The 18,907-nt window shown below is 40.3% G+C and overlaps 2 protein-coding genes across 3 annotated transcripts in view; one reads left to right on the top strand and one right to left on the bottom strand.

Moving 5' to 3' along the window:
- Positions 1 to 18,907, bottom strand: part of LOC131781751 (breast cancer type 2 susceptibility protein) — a 35,255-nt gene that overhangs the window by 9,368 nt on the left and 6,980 nt on the right. For both annotated transcript variants that reach the window (XM_059098460.2, XM_059098461.2), the window contains exons 5-15: positions 15,699 to 15,775; positions 14,238 to 14,994; positions 4,396 to 8,595; positions 4,023 to 4,072; positions 3,553 to 3,634; positions 3,328 to 3,409; positions 2,206 to 2,548; positions 1,541 to 1,663; positions 1,113 to 1,300; positions 529 to 657; positions 99 to 170 (exon numbers count right to left, since the gene is read on the bottom strand). In XM_059098460.2, the coding sequence (XP_058954443.2) occupies positions 99 to 170; positions 529 to 657; positions 1,113 to 1,300; positions 1,541 to 1,663; positions 2,206 to 2,548; positions 3,328 to 3,409; positions 3,553 to 3,634; positions 4,023 to 4,072; positions 4,396 to 8,595; positions 14,238 to 14,994; positions 15,699 to 15,775 (6,103 nt within the window). The remainder of the gene's footprint in view (positions 1 to 98; positions 171 to 528; positions 658 to 1,112; positions 1,301 to 1,540; positions 1,664 to 2,205; positions 2,549 to 3,327; positions 3,410 to 3,552; positions 3,635 to 4,022; positions 4,073 to 4,395; positions 8,596 to 14,237; positions 14,995 to 15,698; positions 15,776 to 18,907) is intronic.
- On the top strand, positions 9,728 to 13,720 carry LOC131781756 (chymotrypsinogen B-like). The gene is made up of 4 exons (XM_059098472.2): positions 9,728 to 9,920; positions 12,070 to 12,111; positions 12,358 to 12,774; positions 13,222 to 13,720. The coding sequence occupies exons 1-4, from the start codon at positions 9,824 to 9,826 to the stop codon at positions 13,575 to 13,577; spliced, it is 912 nt and encodes a 303-aa protein (XP_058954455.2). The 5' UTR covers positions 9,728 to 9,823; the 3' UTR covers positions 13,578 to 13,720.

The following is an 18,907-nucleotide window of genomic DNA, read 5'->3' as shown; positions in this document are numbered from 1 at the left end:
CGTACGACCATTCAGAACACAGGATTCATTTTATCTTACTTGCTGGCGTAGCCAGCCAAATGGTCCGTTTTAATCCGACTGAGTCGACTCCACGTTACCTTTCACTCCCATCGATTTCCCTGTCATATCTGTACTTCAGTTGACACAGAAGCCAATCTGGTGTTAAGCATCTGGGAACAGAAACACAACACTCATATTGAGTCAAGAAGCAAAATTGGAAAGTGAAATTTGAAGGAGAAGAATTATGAAACCGACCTTTCTCGGAAAAAAAAACATACTGCACATAATCGCGTGTAAGCCGTGTTTAAATAAGACTCCAATTTTACTCTTCAAAGTACATACGAAATGGATAATTAATTCAATTTGTTGAGAAAGCACCACTTTACCGATTTTCAATAAAACACTAATTGGTGGCAGCTCGTGTGTCTCTCGACGTTGTTATAGTTACTGTGGATTCTTTTTACTTTTAAGAGACTCGTGTACACTTAGAGTCAAAAAGAGTAATTTACATGCGAAACAAAAGCTTACCTGCCAGCAAAATGATGCGGAAAAGTAACTTCCATTGCGGCGAGTTTCCAGACGAGCCATCTGTAATGATTAGCAATCCACTCCTCACTAATCAGCTGACTGTCCACGCCTGGTGTGGTTAAGAACGCACTAACGAAGTAAAAATACGATTTTAATAGAGCTGAGTCTATACCCGGCCTCTGTCAGTGACATGAAGTATCTAGAAATATTGCTCCTCTCCTCGAATAGGATGCTACTTGCTGCGTTTATCACCTAGCATTTCATCAGGTTTCCCTGGACGTTCATAGTACCCATTCCTATTCCTGAGTGAAACGAGTAAACTTTCGAGCACAGTGGCATATCACATTGACTTGCCCAGGGCTCGAACCCACGCCTTCCTATCCGGGGTCGAACACACCCAATTATAAGACAGTACGTTCACCACAGGTATTTGTAGATTTGCAGCGCTCGCTGCCTCATTACCGAGTAGATTGGTTATTTGTAAAAGCGTCGCGCGAAGAGAATATCAAATTGGCCGAATGTTTGTCACAAACCAAATCTTTTTTTTAAAGTTATTTTATTTTATTATTTTCTTTTATAAATACCTCTGTATTTCTTCCAGACCGACGCAGTGATCACTCCCGACAAGCATCACACCTCCATCCTCAGTCCGAACACCTCCGCCGTTGGACAAAGCAGTTTCACTGAAGTACTTCCTCCCACAGAACCGAAATGATACTGCGTTCGTGGAGGTAACAGAAATCACCTCTGGAAACACACCGATCTGAAGCAACTGAGGTCGAAAAACAAAAAGATAAGAGATTTCTCAAATCTTTGTTATTGTACACGCTTTGTCTGAGGTAAAAAGAGTCTTGGATAATACGAATCGATCTGTCTCGAAGGACGATAATTCCTCGGTCAGTTTTAAAAAGATGATGTTTTGGTAAGTTCTCTTAGCTTGTTTATGTTCTTTTTCCTTGTTTTATTCTGTCATTAATGAACAAAAGCAGTGGAGGTATAGTTGGAATCTCACCTCTGCAGCAGTGTATCTCCCTGGAAGTGTGCTGCTCCCAACATAATCCTTGAGCTTTATCCGTTTATTGTGGCGGCGCAGTCCAGATAAGAAACCAGGCCGCGGTTTAAGTCCCTCTTTGCTCTGAAAGAATGATACCTTACGATCAGATTTACTTAAAAAATCATAAATTAGTGAAGAGGTTACCGAAAACCTACTCAAGATCATTGAAAGTAAAAACTAAGAAAAACGGCAATTACAACGGAGGTCTAGCGACTTTATTCAACGCCAAGAGTTCACTAAGTAATACGATAAAAGTTTTTCAAAAACTCAAGGGAAACCTGTGCATAAATAGAATATTCAAGCTTTAATTAAACTCTCGCCGGTTAGTTGTAAATAATGCTACGCTCACAAAGTTCACCTATCAACGACCACAATAGAGAGTGACCTCTGAATTGAGTACAAGATATTACTCCTTCCCTCCAAAAGTAAATAAATAATGATAAAAATAATCATAATAATGTAAAACATAATATCCATAACAATAATTAAAAAACCGGTGTGGCCGTATGATAGTGAAGATGACTACTGTTGTACAAAAGCGCTCCTTGCGCGAGCACCTGACCAAAGATCTCACCATCTGACCTCACCAGTGCTTGACCTACAACAACTTGTATCAGACTAACCTTAGATGAAGTCTCAGGCTGACCACATTTAATCACAGATGAACAATTTCGTGATGAAAGTTTTGCTTTCTTTGAGCTTGGTTCCATCAAATCCGTTATGTGGGGCTTTGGAGACTCACTCACTGGAAAAGAAGAGCTGCTACAACGGGCAAGGGGAGAGACAACCGTTGACACTTCTCGGTTTCTGTAAGGCGTAATGAAGAGTGGACGAGGGGCAGACGTACGATGCATTACGTTGGAATTTAAAGGGGTGCTTGTTCTTGGTGAAGGAATATGTTTGGTTTTGAAGCAGCCAGGGGTTGTGGCTTGCAACGGGTTCAACGAGCGAGTGCTGTCTGATCCTCTGAAAATACAGGAGCAAGTAATAATATCAAGGTTACTACACCTGGTAAACATGCAACTTCACGCAAAAACGTTCCAGTGGGACAAATGACACGGGTAAATCTTTAGCGAACAATGGTTCATTCATATCGCGAAAAGCTGATGTTTCAAAACATTGGCGCTTAACTTAGCTTTAACAACACGGAGTTGTTTCGACCCTCCCTTAATGAGGTGGTTCGGCAAGTATGCATTGAAGAGAGGATATAGAGGTGCTGTATCATGACCAAGCCACAAAATGACGCATGCAATCGCTCCACCAATCAAGAAATATTACAAAGTCCTAATTCGATATCCAGTTGTTGTAGAGGAGTGAAGTACAATTCAGGAAATGATCATGAGAGAAATTCATTTTAGCCAAGTGCATAGACCGAAGCTGACTTGAAAGTGCTAGCACGATTGCTCTCAGAATTGTGCAGCACGAGTTCCTAAGTGAAGCAATTTTCAAATGAGTGTCGAAAGGATTGCATCTGTTTTGCTTCACTACGCTTGGTAACTGGTCGAGAAAATTCTCACCATATGACAACAAGTCATATGCAAAACTAACACTAATCACAAACAAGTCACCGGTGTTCATCGTGTGCTTGTTTCAACTTCGAGTTCTCATCCTCAGATATTTTCCTGTCTTCTGATTGGCCTATATGATTACTATGGTTTTCGTTATACGACATTCAATTGTTGACTCAGGCACAGTCTCCTGTACCTCCCGCGTTTTTCTTATTGAAACAGTTATATCCTTTATACCTTGGTGTAAACGTGTTTTCGACTGTGGCCAGACGCGCCCGCAAAGGAGCATGAAGGTGTACCCTCCGATCATGGAAAACACCTGACCAAAATAGAAATTGAAAAGGGAAAATAGTTAACCACAGAGAGAAAAAGAGAATTGAGAACAGCCAAAGAAATGCGCTAACATAACAGGTTGTAAGAATAGGTATGCCTGAAGGGTTTTAACTAAAGTCAAGAAAATACCTGATGGTGTTGTTGAACAAGGTTTCAATCCACTCCGAGTTTCTTTATGATTTCTGTTTACCATGTCTTCGCCACACCTTTGCTGTTACAGCGTAAAGAAAAAAAAGTTAAGAAACCAAAAAGGTTCGCACTTCAGTAATTTTCATAGATAGATTAAAAGAATACAAGCTTAAATCGCCGAAATTACATTAACATAAGCATGGAAAGCCAACTGTTTGGAACTTTTCCTGTGCTGATCGTTTGCTCCTCAAGAAATGAATGAACTCTGATTAAATGAACAAAAACAGAACATATGAAACGAACAAAATCACTTTTTACTCAAAAAGCGTCTCTAAGCTTAATAAGGCATCGTTATATGTCCTTCTAAACAAAGATCGAGCACGATATCGCTCATATTTTCTACGTACATAGCTGTCTGAAGACATGTACTCATGCGTGTAGTGGAGAAACAACCGAATAACATCACTTACTGGTGTTGAGTGGCGTCTTTGAAAGTCTTCCTTAGAATCAGAAGACAACCCTGTGTATAGCAAAAATAGGAGAGCAGTTGAATAATTTTTGATCCGGTCCCACCTCATTTTCCAACAATTATCGTTCAGAGATCCTATATTTTTCCTAATCAAAAGTAAAAAAATTCTCTAAAGTGATTGGTTATCACCAGCCCGATTTGAGCACTAATAGGACCAAGTTAACTGTTGTCGTTTTTTTTTATGAAAACGTATAACAGACGTCTATTTTCTATCTCAATTTTTGTTATAGTTTTGACTAATTGATAACAGAACTTCGTGTCGTGTCGAAGGAAAATAGAACATGAGGTTTGTAACAAGCCACAAATTCGTTTACCTTTAGCACTTCTTGTCATTGAAACTGGACTTGTTCTCAATGAGTCCCATGCAATAGTAACCTTGTCGTATTCTGAGACATCCAGAGAAGATTCATACGCCAGAAGGGCTTCAGAACTTTCGAGAATCTCACGGGACACCGCATCATCTTGTTCATTTGAGCAGCGTCCGTCACGTGAAGGCGTGGAACTTCCAAGAAACATCGCAGGTACAAGGTGACCGTCGCTGATTGCACTATCTGTATCTTGATTAAGCAGTTTCCATTTGTCCCTTCCTTTAAATGAGGAGTCATTTAATACTCCCTCTGTTCCTGTCCTAGATTTTTTAACATCATTCTCAATGCTAGCTATAGTGTCTTTTGCCTTTGCGAGTGCTGATTCCGAGATCTGTACCGTTTTACCATTTGCGGTTTGAAAACCAGAAAAACCTGAAGCACTGGATACGTTTGCGCTGCATTCAGAAAAACAATTTGTGGACTCACTGCCGTCTATGTTTCTCGGAAGAGGTTGATCAACCTTCTCTTTGTCTCTGTGAATAAAATTGTCAATCTCTTGCATTACAACCGTTCCTTTCTTCATCGACTCCAAAGATAGTTTTACTTTCTGGCCACCGGCAGTTTGGAAATCAGAAAAGCCAGTTGACGGCGCAGTGGTCTCCTTGTTTCGATGAATGGAATCGTCTATCTGCTGCATTATGGCCGCCCCTATTTCCACTGACTCCTTAGATAGCTTCACTTTTTGGCCACTGGCGGTTTGAAAACCAGAAAAGGCATTTGGAGGTGCAGTAGTAGTCTCCATGTTTTGCTGTAGAGAATTATCAATCTGCTGCATTATTGCCGCTCCTTTCTTCAGTGACTCCGCAGATATATTCACTTGCTGTCCACTAGCAGTATGGAAACCAGAAAAGGCGTTTGGAGGTGCAATGGTGTCCCTGTTATGCTTAATGGAATTGTCAATCTGCTGCATTATGGCTGCCCCTTTCTCCATTGACTCCTCAGATAGTTTCACTTTATGGCCACTAGCAGTTTGAAAAGCAGAAAACGCATTTGGTGGTGCAGTAGTCTCTCTGTTGCCCTGAACAGAATTATCAATCTGATGTAATATGGCCGCGCCTTTCTCCATTGACTCCGCAGATATTTCAACTCGCTGCCCACTAGCAGTTTGGAAACCAGAAAACGCATTTGGTGGTACAGTGGTCTCCCTGTTGCCCTGAACAGAATTATCAATCTGCTGTATTATGGCCGCTCCTTTCTCCATTGACTCCGCAGATATTTTCACTCGCTGCCCACGGGCAGTTTGGAAACCAGAATAGGCATTTGGTTGTGCAGTGGTCTCCCTGTTGCCCTGAATAGAATTATCAATCTGCTGTATTATGGCCGCTCCTTTCTCCATTGACTCCGCAGATATTTTCACTCGCTGCCCACTTGCAGTTTTGAAACCAGAAAAGGCATTTGGTGGTGCAGTGGTCTCACTGTTTTGCTGAATGGAATTGTCACTCTGGCGCGCTATGGCCGTCCCTTTCTCCATTGAATCCTCAGATAGTTTCACTTTATGGCCACTGGCAGTTTGGAAACCAGAAAAGGCATTTGGTGGTATAGTAATCTCTCTGTTTTGCTGAATGGATTCGTCAATCTGGTGCACTATGGCCGCCCCTTTCTCCATTGACTCCTCAGATAGTTTCACTTTATGGCCACTAGCAGTTTGGAAACCAGAAAAGGAATTTGCTGGTGCAGTAGTGTCCCTGTTTTGCTGAAGGGAATTATTAATCTGCTGTATTATGGCCGCACCTTTCTCCGTTGACTTCGCAGATAGTTTCATCAGCTGGCCACTTGCAGTTTGGAGACCAGAAGAGGCATGTGGTGGTGCAGTGGCCTCCCTGTTTTGCTGAAGGGAATTATCAATCTGCTGCATTATGACCGCTCCTCTCTCCATTGACTCCGCAGATAGTTTCACCAGCTGGCCACTGGCAGTTTGGAAACCAGAAAAGGCAGTTGGAGGGGCAATGCGTTCCCCGCTTTGCATCTTTGTGCAGAGTTCAGTGGTTTCCTTCGAGACAGAGATAGACTTATCAATTGCAAATTCAGGGAGAATTTCTTTTAAAACATTTCCATTGCACTCTAAGGAGTATTTTTCATTACAATGCTTATGTCTCACATCACAAGAGTTGTTGACTGCACTTTTCGTGTTAAGTTCACGCTCCTCCACTTTGTCGCTCTCCCCGCTGATAGCGATCAAGGAGTCTCGTCTTTTGCGCTTGAAGTCATTCAACAAGTCTTCAAGTAACGAATCATTTACATTTTCAAAATGTTTATTTACAGAATCACCCACGACGTACGCGGGACTCTGCAAAGTTAGGTCCTTATTTTCTGTTTCACCAGCACGTATTGTAGAAAAATTCTTCTTTGAGTGGTCCTTCGGAAGCACATTTTCACGTTTTTCCTCAATCAGTAAGAACGCGGCTGAAGCAAAATCAGGATCATCATTCCCATTGACAAGTGCTTCAGTCACAGAACTAGAGAACGAGGCAATCCTGTGAGGTTCAGTGCAACACTTTTCTTGGAGACGAGGTTCATCACTTTTTGCTTTCTTTAAAAGAGGAATTTCCTCTTTATTACCAAAATCGTAATCGATGTTATCAGCTGGAGCGAGCTGGTTCACTGGAGCTCCTTCCCCTCTTTCCATAAGGAAATATGGCTCCTTCTTTGACTTTTTAATTCCCTCGTCATATACAATATCTTTCATATCGTCAACTCCACTTAGGGTTTTCCTTGCTTTCTGCATTGCAGATTGAGATATATGAATTTGGTCGCCGCTAGCAGTCGAAAACCCACAAAATCCAGGCAGCACAGACGATTGTACTATCTCAAAACCAGAAAGGTTTTCGTCGCTTGCGATAGTCTCACCAACTCTCTGCGGCAAGCTTATATCCTTTAAGCAAGAGGTGACGCCATTATTTTGTGTTGCGTTACATGACATACTAATCTCAGGCTGTAAATGTCGTTTTACTTGCTTATCATCACCCTCACACAAACCTAACAATTCGTCAATCTCTTTAACGGTAGCTTTCGCTTTCTCCAAAGCTTCGGAGGATACCGACACGTGTTTTCCACTTGCTGTTTTGAAACCTTCAAAGCCTGAAATAGTTCCATTCGTGACGGACGTAACATTGTCATACTCGCTCGTAACGTAAACATCTTTCGTTTCGGGAGAAAATCTTCCGAAATATTGACAATTGTCGGTTTGTATAGGCGAAAACTCGCTGATCTGAGATCCGTGCAACGCGGTTATTTTAAATTTCCCTGCCTTGATGGAATTATTTTCCCAGATTTGGTTATCCTCTTCAAACATCTCGTCCGCCATCGATGGGTACTTGTGCTCATCAAGCGGGGCTACAGCACTACTTTGTGATGCATCCGAAATCTTTCTTGTGTTCCCATTAACAGGCTCTAATTCTGCCTTCTCTGTAGGCCACAATAAGGGCTCATTGTTGCCATCACAACAAACAAGCTTTCCTGTCTTCACGCTTTCTGTCACGTCCTCTTTTTCTAGGTGCGCTCTCGACGCTCCCGGTGGAGGAGAACAAATGGATTCCATTGGAAATTGGGTGAGGGCATCCATGTCATAAAGGACATCGTCTTTTTCCTTGCTATTCACAGTGGGAGATGATTTCAAAGCGTTATCACCTTTGCAAAACGCACTCATTTCCTCAAACTTAAGTTTTTCCGAAAGAGGCAGTTCAATATTACCATCACAGCTGTTGAGGGTGGTATAAGAGGCTATATCTCCATGCGTTTCACAGTTCACTGAACCTTTGGCTTCTTTAATCCTAGGATTTTCCTCTCTGGCAGGTAGTGAAAAATCATCATTTGTAACAGATCTTCTAGCACTCTTTTTTATGTGATGTTCAGCAACTTGACTCGCTGAGGGATAAGAGAATCGTTTTGTTCGAGCTGAGCGACGAATTCCGGGTACTTTGCAGAATGACCTTTTTCTTAAGTAGTTACCATGACCATGCAATGATCCACCGGTAGTCTCACCAGATATGGTGATATTGTTTTCACCCAGATTTTGCAATGTGTTTCCATTTCTTGGGATTTGAGCAGTCTCTTGGATGTAATTGGTTGGCTGGGAGACAGTGCTATTAATCAATTCATCGTCAGTGTTCTGTGACTGAGGGTTTAAACTCACGGACAATGATGAACCTATAAGAACAAGTAGCCACTATGAAAAAAACTGTATAATTCGGTTAAATTTTTAAACTAAGAGGTGGCGAACAATTTTTGGGAATCAACGGTATAAAAATGATATTTTTTTTTCCTTTAACTATGTTCCTTACGCACACTAGACTAACCCCATCTATGGGGCGGTGATTGAGGCATTGAAGTTGCCAAAGGAAGGCGGGAAGGGGTTAGCTATAATTCAAAATGAGCAAGTGCGAAGAAAACTGAAGCCTTCTCTAGGTAATTACTCAGAAGAAAGTGTATCAACTGATATATTTAGAGTCAAAAACTGGCAGCCTCGTTTCTGTCTTTTACGTCAAACCCAAGCAATAAAAGGGCTTCGACGTCTTGCTAGCAGGAGTAACACTTTAAGTCGTGTACCTTGGTTTACATTTCAAAATCTGCGTTTTTAAGATTTGCCATGTCCATTTGCCATGCCTCACAATAATGCATTACAATAGTATTGTGTGAAATAAAAACGTAAAGAAGTGACAGAAAAGGACGTTATGACCTGGTGCTGCCCAAGAAATTGTACAAGTTCAAGGGAATTAGGTCGAAATATTTTCTTAGTGTTGGTTGAGTCGTTGAAAATTACAAATTATAAAAAGGAGACTTTTACGTAACAGGTTTCCGGAGTAGACGAAGGGTAAAGAAAAAATACTACTGAGGAAGGAGGATGGTTAACAGAGATGGAGCTCGAAAGGTCTATACCGAGCCTCTAGTGAGCTTGGCAAGACGCACTACTCATGACCACTTCTTATGGTCTGCTTTAGACAGTTTTGTTTGACATCATACAAGCTTCGTAGATATGAATAACCGAATAACCTAAAATAATTTTTAATCTATGTCAATGTTTTCTCCAAAAAAAAGTGCACCAAAAAAGATAAAAACCAAAACCAAAAAATAAGAGAATAAATAAGAGAAGCATAGAAAATATAAAAAAAAACAGAGCTGATCTAATTGATTTTACAAGTTGACTCACATTTCAATGTTTTGTTTAAACCTCTCAGCTTAAGTTCAACCAATTAGGCATAAAGACGTTTACAGAGAAAACTGTCTACCGTCGCCATGCAGGATATTTACATTAATAACACATAAAATACACCTAATCATAAAGCCTGCAAGCGGAAACAGATGTTCGCCGTCGCTGGAGTGTAAACCACGCAGAGATAAGTTTTTTCGGGTGATCGGCGTATTTATCATCATAGTCATGACTCGTCACGCGTCCGTATGCTTGTTACTTGCTGTAGTGCTGTTTTCAACATTTTGTGCTGAATCTCGACGTTTAAGGCTTTTGCCAGGCGAAGGTAAGGGCGGGGTATTTTAAAAGCTTTATTTGCTGCTTAGCAAAACCGCGTTCAAGACACAAAGGCTCATACATAACGCTGGAAATACATTTCTTTTTCTTTTTCGGTTAAAAAAAAAAAGCACAAAGAGCAAATTCGCGGTCCATCGACTGCCTTCTTTTAAATTACCGATCTTAAGAGTACACATCATCATCGCAGAGACTACAACGCCATGAAACTCAATGGTCCGTTTATCTTTGATGTCAAATTTGTCAACATCGATTTACGGAATTTTTTTTTTCCTTTCTCATTAAAACGGGTTTCATCTAAGCCATTACCGTTTCACGGAAATTTCCCATGCAGTTTCTTTACCAAGCACTATATTTTTGAGTCGCATTTTTACATCTGCCTCATAAATAGCTTGAGAATATTTATATTATAAACGGTAATGTGAGCAGAACTGTTTTAAGTTCAAAAGTTACTTCCAGTATTTTGAGCAAATTCGACAACAGTGAGGCTAGTTTTGAAATAAGAGAGAAATCTCTCCACCAAATACAATACTTGTTTTTTCTCCTCGTTTGATAAATTCAAGAAATTGCCTTCCGCGTGAAGAATATTCATCACGTCATGGACGTTAAACAATCAATTTAAAAAAACTGATCATAGCTTTATAGGTACGGGAACAAATGCCCTTATTTTAAATGAAAAACTGTCTGCTCAGTGGATGAATTTTCTATTACAAGAGAAAACACTGAAAGAAGGAGAAAAGAAAGCTGTGAGTGATGATGAAAATTATTTTCCTTTCAATAATAAAACAATAAAAACTTTCAGTTCATCGACATATATATATTAGATTTCGAATCCAGCAGAAATTTGCATTTCAAATGTCTTGGTTTTTCAAGTGACTACTAGTAATAGACAACATCAGAGTGTAGCTCGAGGCGTGCTGTGGTGATTGGCGCCTTATGCACCTGTTGATTTACCACGTTATAACTTTCAAAAAAAAATGCATCGATATAAAAAGGGATGAATGGTCAACTTTTAAGCGTAAAAGAGTTCACTGAAAGCTTCTGCTTTAAAAAAGCCATTTGTGATACCATCTTTTTCTTACAAATAAAATAGAACTGACCAGAGGTTAATACAAATGCATCGATACATCTCATTTTCAAAGCGTAATTGTGACATTAAAGAATTTTCAAATCGAGCCAATGTCGACAGAGGGTAATTGTTTGGCAGTTTTTCGCTCTGTAGATACTATTTCGTCTTGAATATGTCATTTTGGAACTCTGCCGGCTACGCTAAACTTTGTCCATAGTCAAGGAAAAGTATTATTTTGAAGCTGCTCTTCTTCAAATGAAAGACACGAAACTCTGCTTTTCAGTATTACTAACTGAAGTAGGAAATAAAGAGCTATACCGGTAGAAATGTTTGGGTTGCAGCTTTAAGAACGAAGTAACTCGAATTATTCTCGATTACAATGCTTGTGCCTTCGAGAGCATCAAAGATTGAATATGTATCCAACAAACACATAGCCAACTTGACATTGTGCGAGCAGCGATGTTCACAAATGATAACGTTACAAAAAGAAGAAAAAGAAAAAATGAGAAAACAGCGAGAGGTACGGATTTTAAAGGAAACTTGAATTTCAACTCAATTTTTAAAAAGTGAAGTTCTTAAAGTAAATATCCGTTATTTACCGGGTGGGAGGTCAGTATGGGAAAAAGCTCTGCTCAAGTTCAAGAGGCTGAAGGCAAGGGCTGCACTCAAGAACGACCGGAGTGACCTCAACTGAAAAATAACTTACTTTTTCAGCTAGTTTGATTTTCTTCCGTTTCGCCAAGAATGGCGCGGGGCTGAGGGGAATTGGGAATTTTATTTTTCTCAAGTTCCACTCTTCTTTCCCCTCTTTCCTTCGCTTCCCCCTGACTTACCAAGAACTTGGAAAGGCTGCTAAAGTCAAACTGTTTCATCACTCGTCTCATTTTAAGGGGTCATCAATCTTTGATCAAGCGATCAAGCTTTAGGCAACCAAACCAAGCCCAACTTTTTCAAGTCATGATCGGCTCTATGGAAATCCACTAAAATAGCCGATGAATTAATTTGCCACAACAGTTTTGAATATTTGCATACGTTTACTTCAATTTCCTTATCCATATTTTTTAAATCAAAGATGATGAACTAAAGAAGGTTGGAGTGGATTTCATCAATTTACGTAAGTACCCTAACAAATATCAAATTTGTTAGTAAATCTTTTTGTTCTTCAAATCTTGCAAATTAGCGATAAAACTTTGTAAAATTGCAATCTCGCAAAATCGCAATTTCATCTGCTTGCATTTTTCAAATAGTACACCCTGACTTTAATTGTTAAGAACACGAGACATTTTTTCTTTGCCTTATCGAGATTCAAACAGTTCTTAACATTTTATCTTTCTCCGTAAACGTGATACGCATGTGACAGCCACGTGTGGTAAGTCCACGGTAGGAGGAAGCCGGGTAGTTGCTGGCACGGATGCTTCCTATGGCGAATGGCCCTGGCAAGCGAAGCTTCTAACCGAAGGCACCTTCACATGTGGCGGCTCGCTCATTACTCCATCATGGGTTATGACAGCTGCACATTGCATCTCAAAAGAAGATCCTAGCGTGTACAGCGTAACGCTAGGTGACCTCCACAGAGAGAAACCTGAAGGAACTGAGCAGGAGTTCCCCGTGAAAAAAGTTGTAGTTCATCCCAAATACAATTCACCAGTTGCCGTTAACAACGATATAGCCTTGCTGCAGTTGACGCGATCAGCTACAAGGACATCCTTTGTGAACACGGTATGTTTACCGGATGAGTTCGAAGTGGTGCCCATTGGAACAAAATGTTACATCTCAGGTAAAAATGGATCAAAATTATTTGTGAATATCAATTGAGAGCACCCGTAAGCGCTACTTTTTAAATTACCATTTTATTAAAAGACTCTAGTTAGTCTGCTCCCAAGCAAAGCTTGATTTGACAGTAAAAAATGACGGGAAACCTTCCGCGTTAGGAATGCTGCGAAATGTCAAAGTTCAACCAAGATTTTATTCAAAGAAAAATAATGGAACCAAGCGGAGTTTTCTCCAACACTTGCAGCACATTGTTTTTTTTACGATATTTATTGCTCCACAAATTTCTCTTGATAAAGTTTCCATTGAGGAGAAGGTTGTGACAGGTGTTCACTGACACCCCTAATTAGAAAAAGCAAACAACCAGCGAAAATTTCTTCGATAGGTTCAACTGTTTAGATCGTATTTTTTGACAAAGACAGATGTTAACATGTCAGGGTATCCTTCATTATAGGCTGGGGACAGATGACTCATCCAGACTCTGCTGCTATTAAACTCCAACAAGCCGCCATGCCCGTGGTGTCCAACCGCGTCTGCCAAGCCAAGCATATGGCGTCACCTGTTAGCAGACCAGGGGAGAGTGCTGTAACTTCCGCCATGATTTGTGCAGGAGATGCGGGTAAAACCAAGATCAGTGGTTGCTTCGGTGACAGCGGAGGGCCCTTCGTCTGCCAAAACTCCGCTGGGCGGTGGGTGCAGCAAGGTATTGTGAGCTGGGGGGACACCACATGTTCTTCAAAGGCTCACTTTACCGTTTTTGCTCGAGTGAGCGTGTTTCGAAAATGGATCGAGGACCAGCTCAGCGAGTAAATCGATTACGTTCTTCAAACACATTGCTTACCATGTAGTTTCTGATAAGTTAAAACTGTTACGCATTTAAAGGATAGTTTCGAATTATTAAAAGTTTGGAAAGAATAAAGTGATGTACCAGCCAACTGAGGACATCCGTTCTCTTCTTCAGCTGAAGTATCATTGAGACAAGTCATCGTAAACAAAGCAGCTCCTCAGTGTTAAAACAAGGACAGATAGGGGAGGGAAAACTTAAATTGACCGGAAAAAATTAACAAGTAACCTGTCAGTGACGAAAAAGGGTCTCTCTTTCTGTCTGATGCACTGGGGCTTTCAGCTCGTGCAGGGAGATGCACCGACCCAGTAGTTAACGCGTTGCGGCACTTAGCAGTTAGCACAGTTTCGAGTTCAAGTCCTGCCCGGGTCATCGTGTCTATTATTAGGCAAGACACTTTACCTTCACCGTGCCTCTTTCCACTACAAGAAAATCTATCAGCGATTGTTTGGGCAGGGAGGGGGAGGGAGGTATTTACCTGGGCCAAATTAGAAGAGTTAATCCTTATGGTCACATAACGTTACATGAGTGGAAACAATACGTGTAACAGTATCAACCTAACAGAGCCAAACCTGAAAAAAAAGACGTTATTCTGATATTATTGAAAGCAATCAAACGTGTCATACCTAGTCCGGAGGTGCGTGAATCTTTCTCTGCCCCAGAACACAGCTTGTCCGCCTCACGCGCCATGGCCAGTTCAAACGATCTCGATGGTGAACCGAACGAAACATCCGTATCCTCAAGTTCATGATCTAGTTCCTCAGCGTCAATTTTATCGCCTGATGCAGAGTGGACTTTCTTTTCATTCATGTCACACAATTGGTCGGGAAAATAATTGTGCATGTTTGTATCAAGGGGAAGGTTCGTGTCATGGTTCTCAGTTACGCTCTTATCATTCGTCCTGGACGTGTTTATAACTTTGGGGAGATCGCCTTTAAATGACTGCTTTGGGGTGGACTGGGCTAGTACTTGGAAAGGACTCTGACTTTTAGGTGAAAGAAAACTGTTGGGATGGGGTGAATGTATTAAGCTTGGTTTAGCAGATGGTGGAGAAAAGTACGTCATTCTAATAGCAACATCTGCATCAATTGGGCTAGGGGGCCCTTTAGCAGACAACGTAACTTTAGATACCCCTGAAAATCGTTCTGAAAGAGTTATATCACTGCGTTTTGACTCGTCGTGACAAGAATACTCCATAACAAATTCCTCTTCCGTGAGTGAGCTATCGGCTGTCTTCATTCTTGGAGTTGTTCGTAACGTTGAACCCGTAATCCTTAATGGCACCAAAGACTTATCGTCCACTTTAGCTTTGTCCAGAGAGAGTTCCATGGCTTCTAACGACTGATCCGCTAAACATCCTGAGAACAGGACACGGGCAATGCGCTGAAATATAATGCAGTGTTGTGGTAAATGACAACACACGTCAGGTCTTGGTTCTCATTTACGTATTTTCCAGTGGCAGGGCTCCGAACCACCTTCCACTCAGAGACTGGGTATAAGGAGTACGTGCTTGGTTGTTTTATTAGCCTATAAATTATACTTTTTCCTTTCGGCAAGGAGGGTAATCACACAACCTTTTAAATCAACCGCTTAAACTATGCCCTAGATATTTCATACCTAACATTTAAAGGCCTAACATTTGTACTTCACGTACATACCACGCTTCTTTTTAATCACTTAGATTAGCTTTGACTCTCCGCACTGTTTCTGATGAAATATCTCCGTGTCACTTTCATTGTACTGTTTCCCCAAAAATCATTCTCGCATGATCTTATCAATACCAGGAAAATTTCGTTCGAATATCGCCGCAGAAGCAACAAAGTCATGTTAAGAAACAGGAATTGATGAAATCACCGTCTACTGCGCAGTTTGAATTTTAGCGATTGAGTATGGAGTAAATTCGAAAAATGGGAGTATGGCGAGGAACAAGATTCTTCCATTTAAACCGTTCGAGTGTCATGTTTCATTCTCAGCGCTTCGTTTCTTTACTCTTTTTTCATAACATTGAAGATCACATGGGTAACAAATGCTTCGCTGAGATATTTGCAACGTTAATTAATATCTTTTTCTGATAGAGTTTTGCGTACCTTAGGTGGTATTTGCCCTTCTCCTCCCATCACCTTTTCATCGGTGTTCTCACCGTCTACTTGGCCATCAGATGGGTCTGTAAAATGAAAACAAGAATACGATAGAATATGAAGACAAGGCAGTGTCAGAGAAAGCTTTCTTTACAGGTCCACGTTGTAATACTCGCTTGTCTCGTGAAATGGTGAAATTGCGTGTCGCAGCATGTGGCAAGTTGGTTTGCTGACTAGAAAACTAATACCAAACCAATTAAAGCACTGCTTCGGTTCTTTATCAACTGGAAAATGATAAAAGCACTGAGCCGGTTCAGAAAATTTTGAAAAGATGGCTTTCTTAGCACTTCCTTCAAACAAAGACTCGAAACGTGGCCTTTTCAAAATCCTTTACGGCGGTTTGGTTCTGTCAAACCCCATAGGTTGAGAGCAGTTTACTTTAGATCAGAAATACACTCAAAGAGCATTTTCCAACTTTGAGGCGAATGCTTTACTTGTTGCAATTGGAGTGATAATTGTTTACTGAAAGAAAGTTAATCTGGAACTCAAGCTTTGCTGATTAATTAAACAAGACAACGCCTCAGGCTACATTACACAAGTAAGACAATTTTAGGTTTCCTTCGACCAATCAGATCATCAACCCACACAAGCCACGACAACTGAACCACGCCTGAAGCAATTGTTGGCGGGAAACGAATGGCACTCACAATTTCTAAGTTCTTTGAATAAAATAACACTAAATATTCCATTACCACACTCGAGCGTTATGGAGGAATGCCTTTATCGCAATTGTGTCAAACACGAAACTAAAAACAAGATAATGTAACGTTAGAGAAAACCCTAAATCTAGACGCATGTTTGTAATTCTACCCTAGACCCAAACGAGAGCTAGCAATTACTTCATTCTGAAGAGTTCTTACTTGAGCTAAACAGCTAACGGCAATTACAATCAATCTTCGAGTACAATTTAAGGATGCAAGCGTGAGATATCAAAAACTTGAATCGATTGATTCCAGGGAAAAAGGAATCTGTCGTTTCAAATTCTTCAAATTTTCCAGGAGATAAGAAGGGCAATATCACTAAATCCAACTCCAAATTCCAAGAGGTAAAATTCTAAAAAAATGTGTGCGAAATAGTGTGGATAAATATAATATTTATATCTTGAGAGTGAAAAGCTGAAAGGGCAGACCGAGGAAGAACAATTGCGCAACCAATTTTCTGGGTCACGAGGCGCACGGCATGCAATCATGCAATGTGGAAAGCACTGCCGCTTTAAATTAGTTTATGCTTTAAACCAGTTCGTGGGTCTTGGAGTTAAAAATAACGAGAAACAAGTGAAGGAAGAACAAAACAAAATGCCTTGTTGCATTGCCGATTTTCGGACTATTAACAGTAACGAAGACAACCCAAGTACAGTGATCGAGAGAGATCTCCTCTCCTTAATGCCACCGCATATTTCTTTGATGCATGCCGCTAGTTAAAACTTGATGCCGCGTCACTGCTTTTATCTATTCAAAACTTAGGCGATGTTTTGACGCCAACATATAATACCCGTGCCGCAGTCTTTTATAATCAAAGAGGCTTACGTTCTCCTTTTCTCTTCCCTGTGAGACTGAGATCTCAAAAGTAATTACTAATTCAAAAGGATAAAAAACATAGGACAACCAAGACACTGTAAAAAAAAAATTATTTTCCATGTCATCAAGCTGGTGTGAAAAGTTGGAAATTTTAGGAACAAATTTTCAAAGTACTTAATTTGAACGGTTTTTAATCCATAACAATGGCTGCGAATGATAAATAATTCACCCGAACTAGAAGAAAAAATTAAGCAGTCACAAGTGAAGATAGAAGTAAAGATAACTCGGTTCATCTTGTGGCAGGTGTATAATTGAACTTAAAAAAAACTCAAACAATTACAGATACATTGTATTGTGCGTGATGGGAGCCAATAATTCTCTTTTTCTCGTTAACGTAGACATGGAGATTTTCAGATTTTCCTACGGGTCTCCGCGTGGAACAGCCGAGGGGTGGGGTTAAAGCGCTTTTACTGTACTTTCCTAAGATTTAATTGTGTTACTCCTCGCATAGTCAAATTTATTCCTCACTCTTATGGTGATAGCCAATCGGTCACTCTCGTTCACAGTACGAAAATTAATGTTGACCTGACTGCAAGGAGCTTGTAAATTCTTTGCAGTAAAGTTAAAAAAAACAAAAGGCGGTAATGAGATGAATGGGTATATACTTGGATTCAATTTCCTTTTCTTTCCATTTCACACAGTATTAAGCCTACAAATGTCAAGTTACTAAGTCAACAATTTAGATCAATGCTTTGACCTTTTTTTTTTTTTTTTTTTTCCGCGTGCTTTTCATTCAATCCTGGATCCCCAACTGCGTTACAGGTGATCTCCCCGTTATTCTCTAACCGTTATGAGCAACTTCCACCGTACCTGCTTCACCGTTGATGCATTTACGGGGATTTAGATTAATTATTTCGAGTTTGTCATTTGTAATCCGTTAAGATTTTTCTCCGTTGTTTTTCATTCTTATTCCGTTTCAGTTTACAATAACCTTTTTGGTTTTCCTATCTCAACATTATAAATTTAAAGGTTTTTTTTTTCATGTAAAGATCTTTTCATACGGCGTCCAGTTTTGACAACAAATCTCACTCCGTAGCTCTTTTGAACATCAGCTGTTTGGAAATATCCGGTCGAGTTGGGAAGTTATCATTTTTTGAGTTCATCTCCAAGATAGAGATGATAGCAATATCTTTAAAAATTCACTTCTAACTCTTTCAACAATTTAAAATTTCATAAAGGGTCTCTCGGCCATGTATATGTATAATTCATTTGAGTTCATCGAGATGATTGAGTCACGGACTTCACGAAGTGGAAAAGGATACATTAAATAAAACAGAATCATTTAAAGTATTCATGAACCGTTACTCGTGAGCAAATTAGCGGAGGTCGAAAGGATCTAGGCTGATATTTCATACACCTTACCCGTGTTATCTTCCCTGCCTTCAGCCCCGGCCCCGACCCCGACCCCGTGCGCCATAAACTGTTTACACCTCCACATCTAATTAACTATACTTCCAACATTGCTCGTTACACTAAAATAGTCCAAAATAGACAGGTCCATTAAGTTTACGTTGAAGATTAGAAATAGATATCGTGAACACTATTTTTTTTTTTTGCTACATCTTTGTGAGACCGTTAGCG

The sequence above is a fragment of the Pocillopora verrucosa genome, chromosome 14, assembly GCF_036669915.1.
Source record: "Pocillopora verrucosa isolate sample1 chromosome 14, ASM3666991v2, whole genome shotgun sequence".
NCBI lineage: Eukaryota > Metazoa > Cnidaria > Anthozoa > Scleractinia > Pocilloporidae > Pocillopora > Pocillopora verrucosa.
This window is presented reverse-complemented; position numbering and strand designations above follow the sequence as displayed.

Excerpts from the sequence above, each read along its gene's own strand:
- LOC131781756 (XM_059098472.2), top strand. The coding sequence starts at position 9,824 with ATGACTCGTCACGCGTCCGTATGCTTGTTACTTGCTGTAGTGCTGTTT. Across the intron at positions 9,921-12,069 it reads AAGGCTTTTGCCAGGCGAAG|ATGATGAACTAAAGAAGGTT; the intron begins GTAAGGGCGGGG and ends TTTAAATCAAAG. Across the intron at positions 12,775-13,221 it reads AACAAAATGTTACATCTCAG|GCTGGGGACAGATGACTCAT; the intron begins GTAAAAATGGAT and ends CCTTCATTATAG.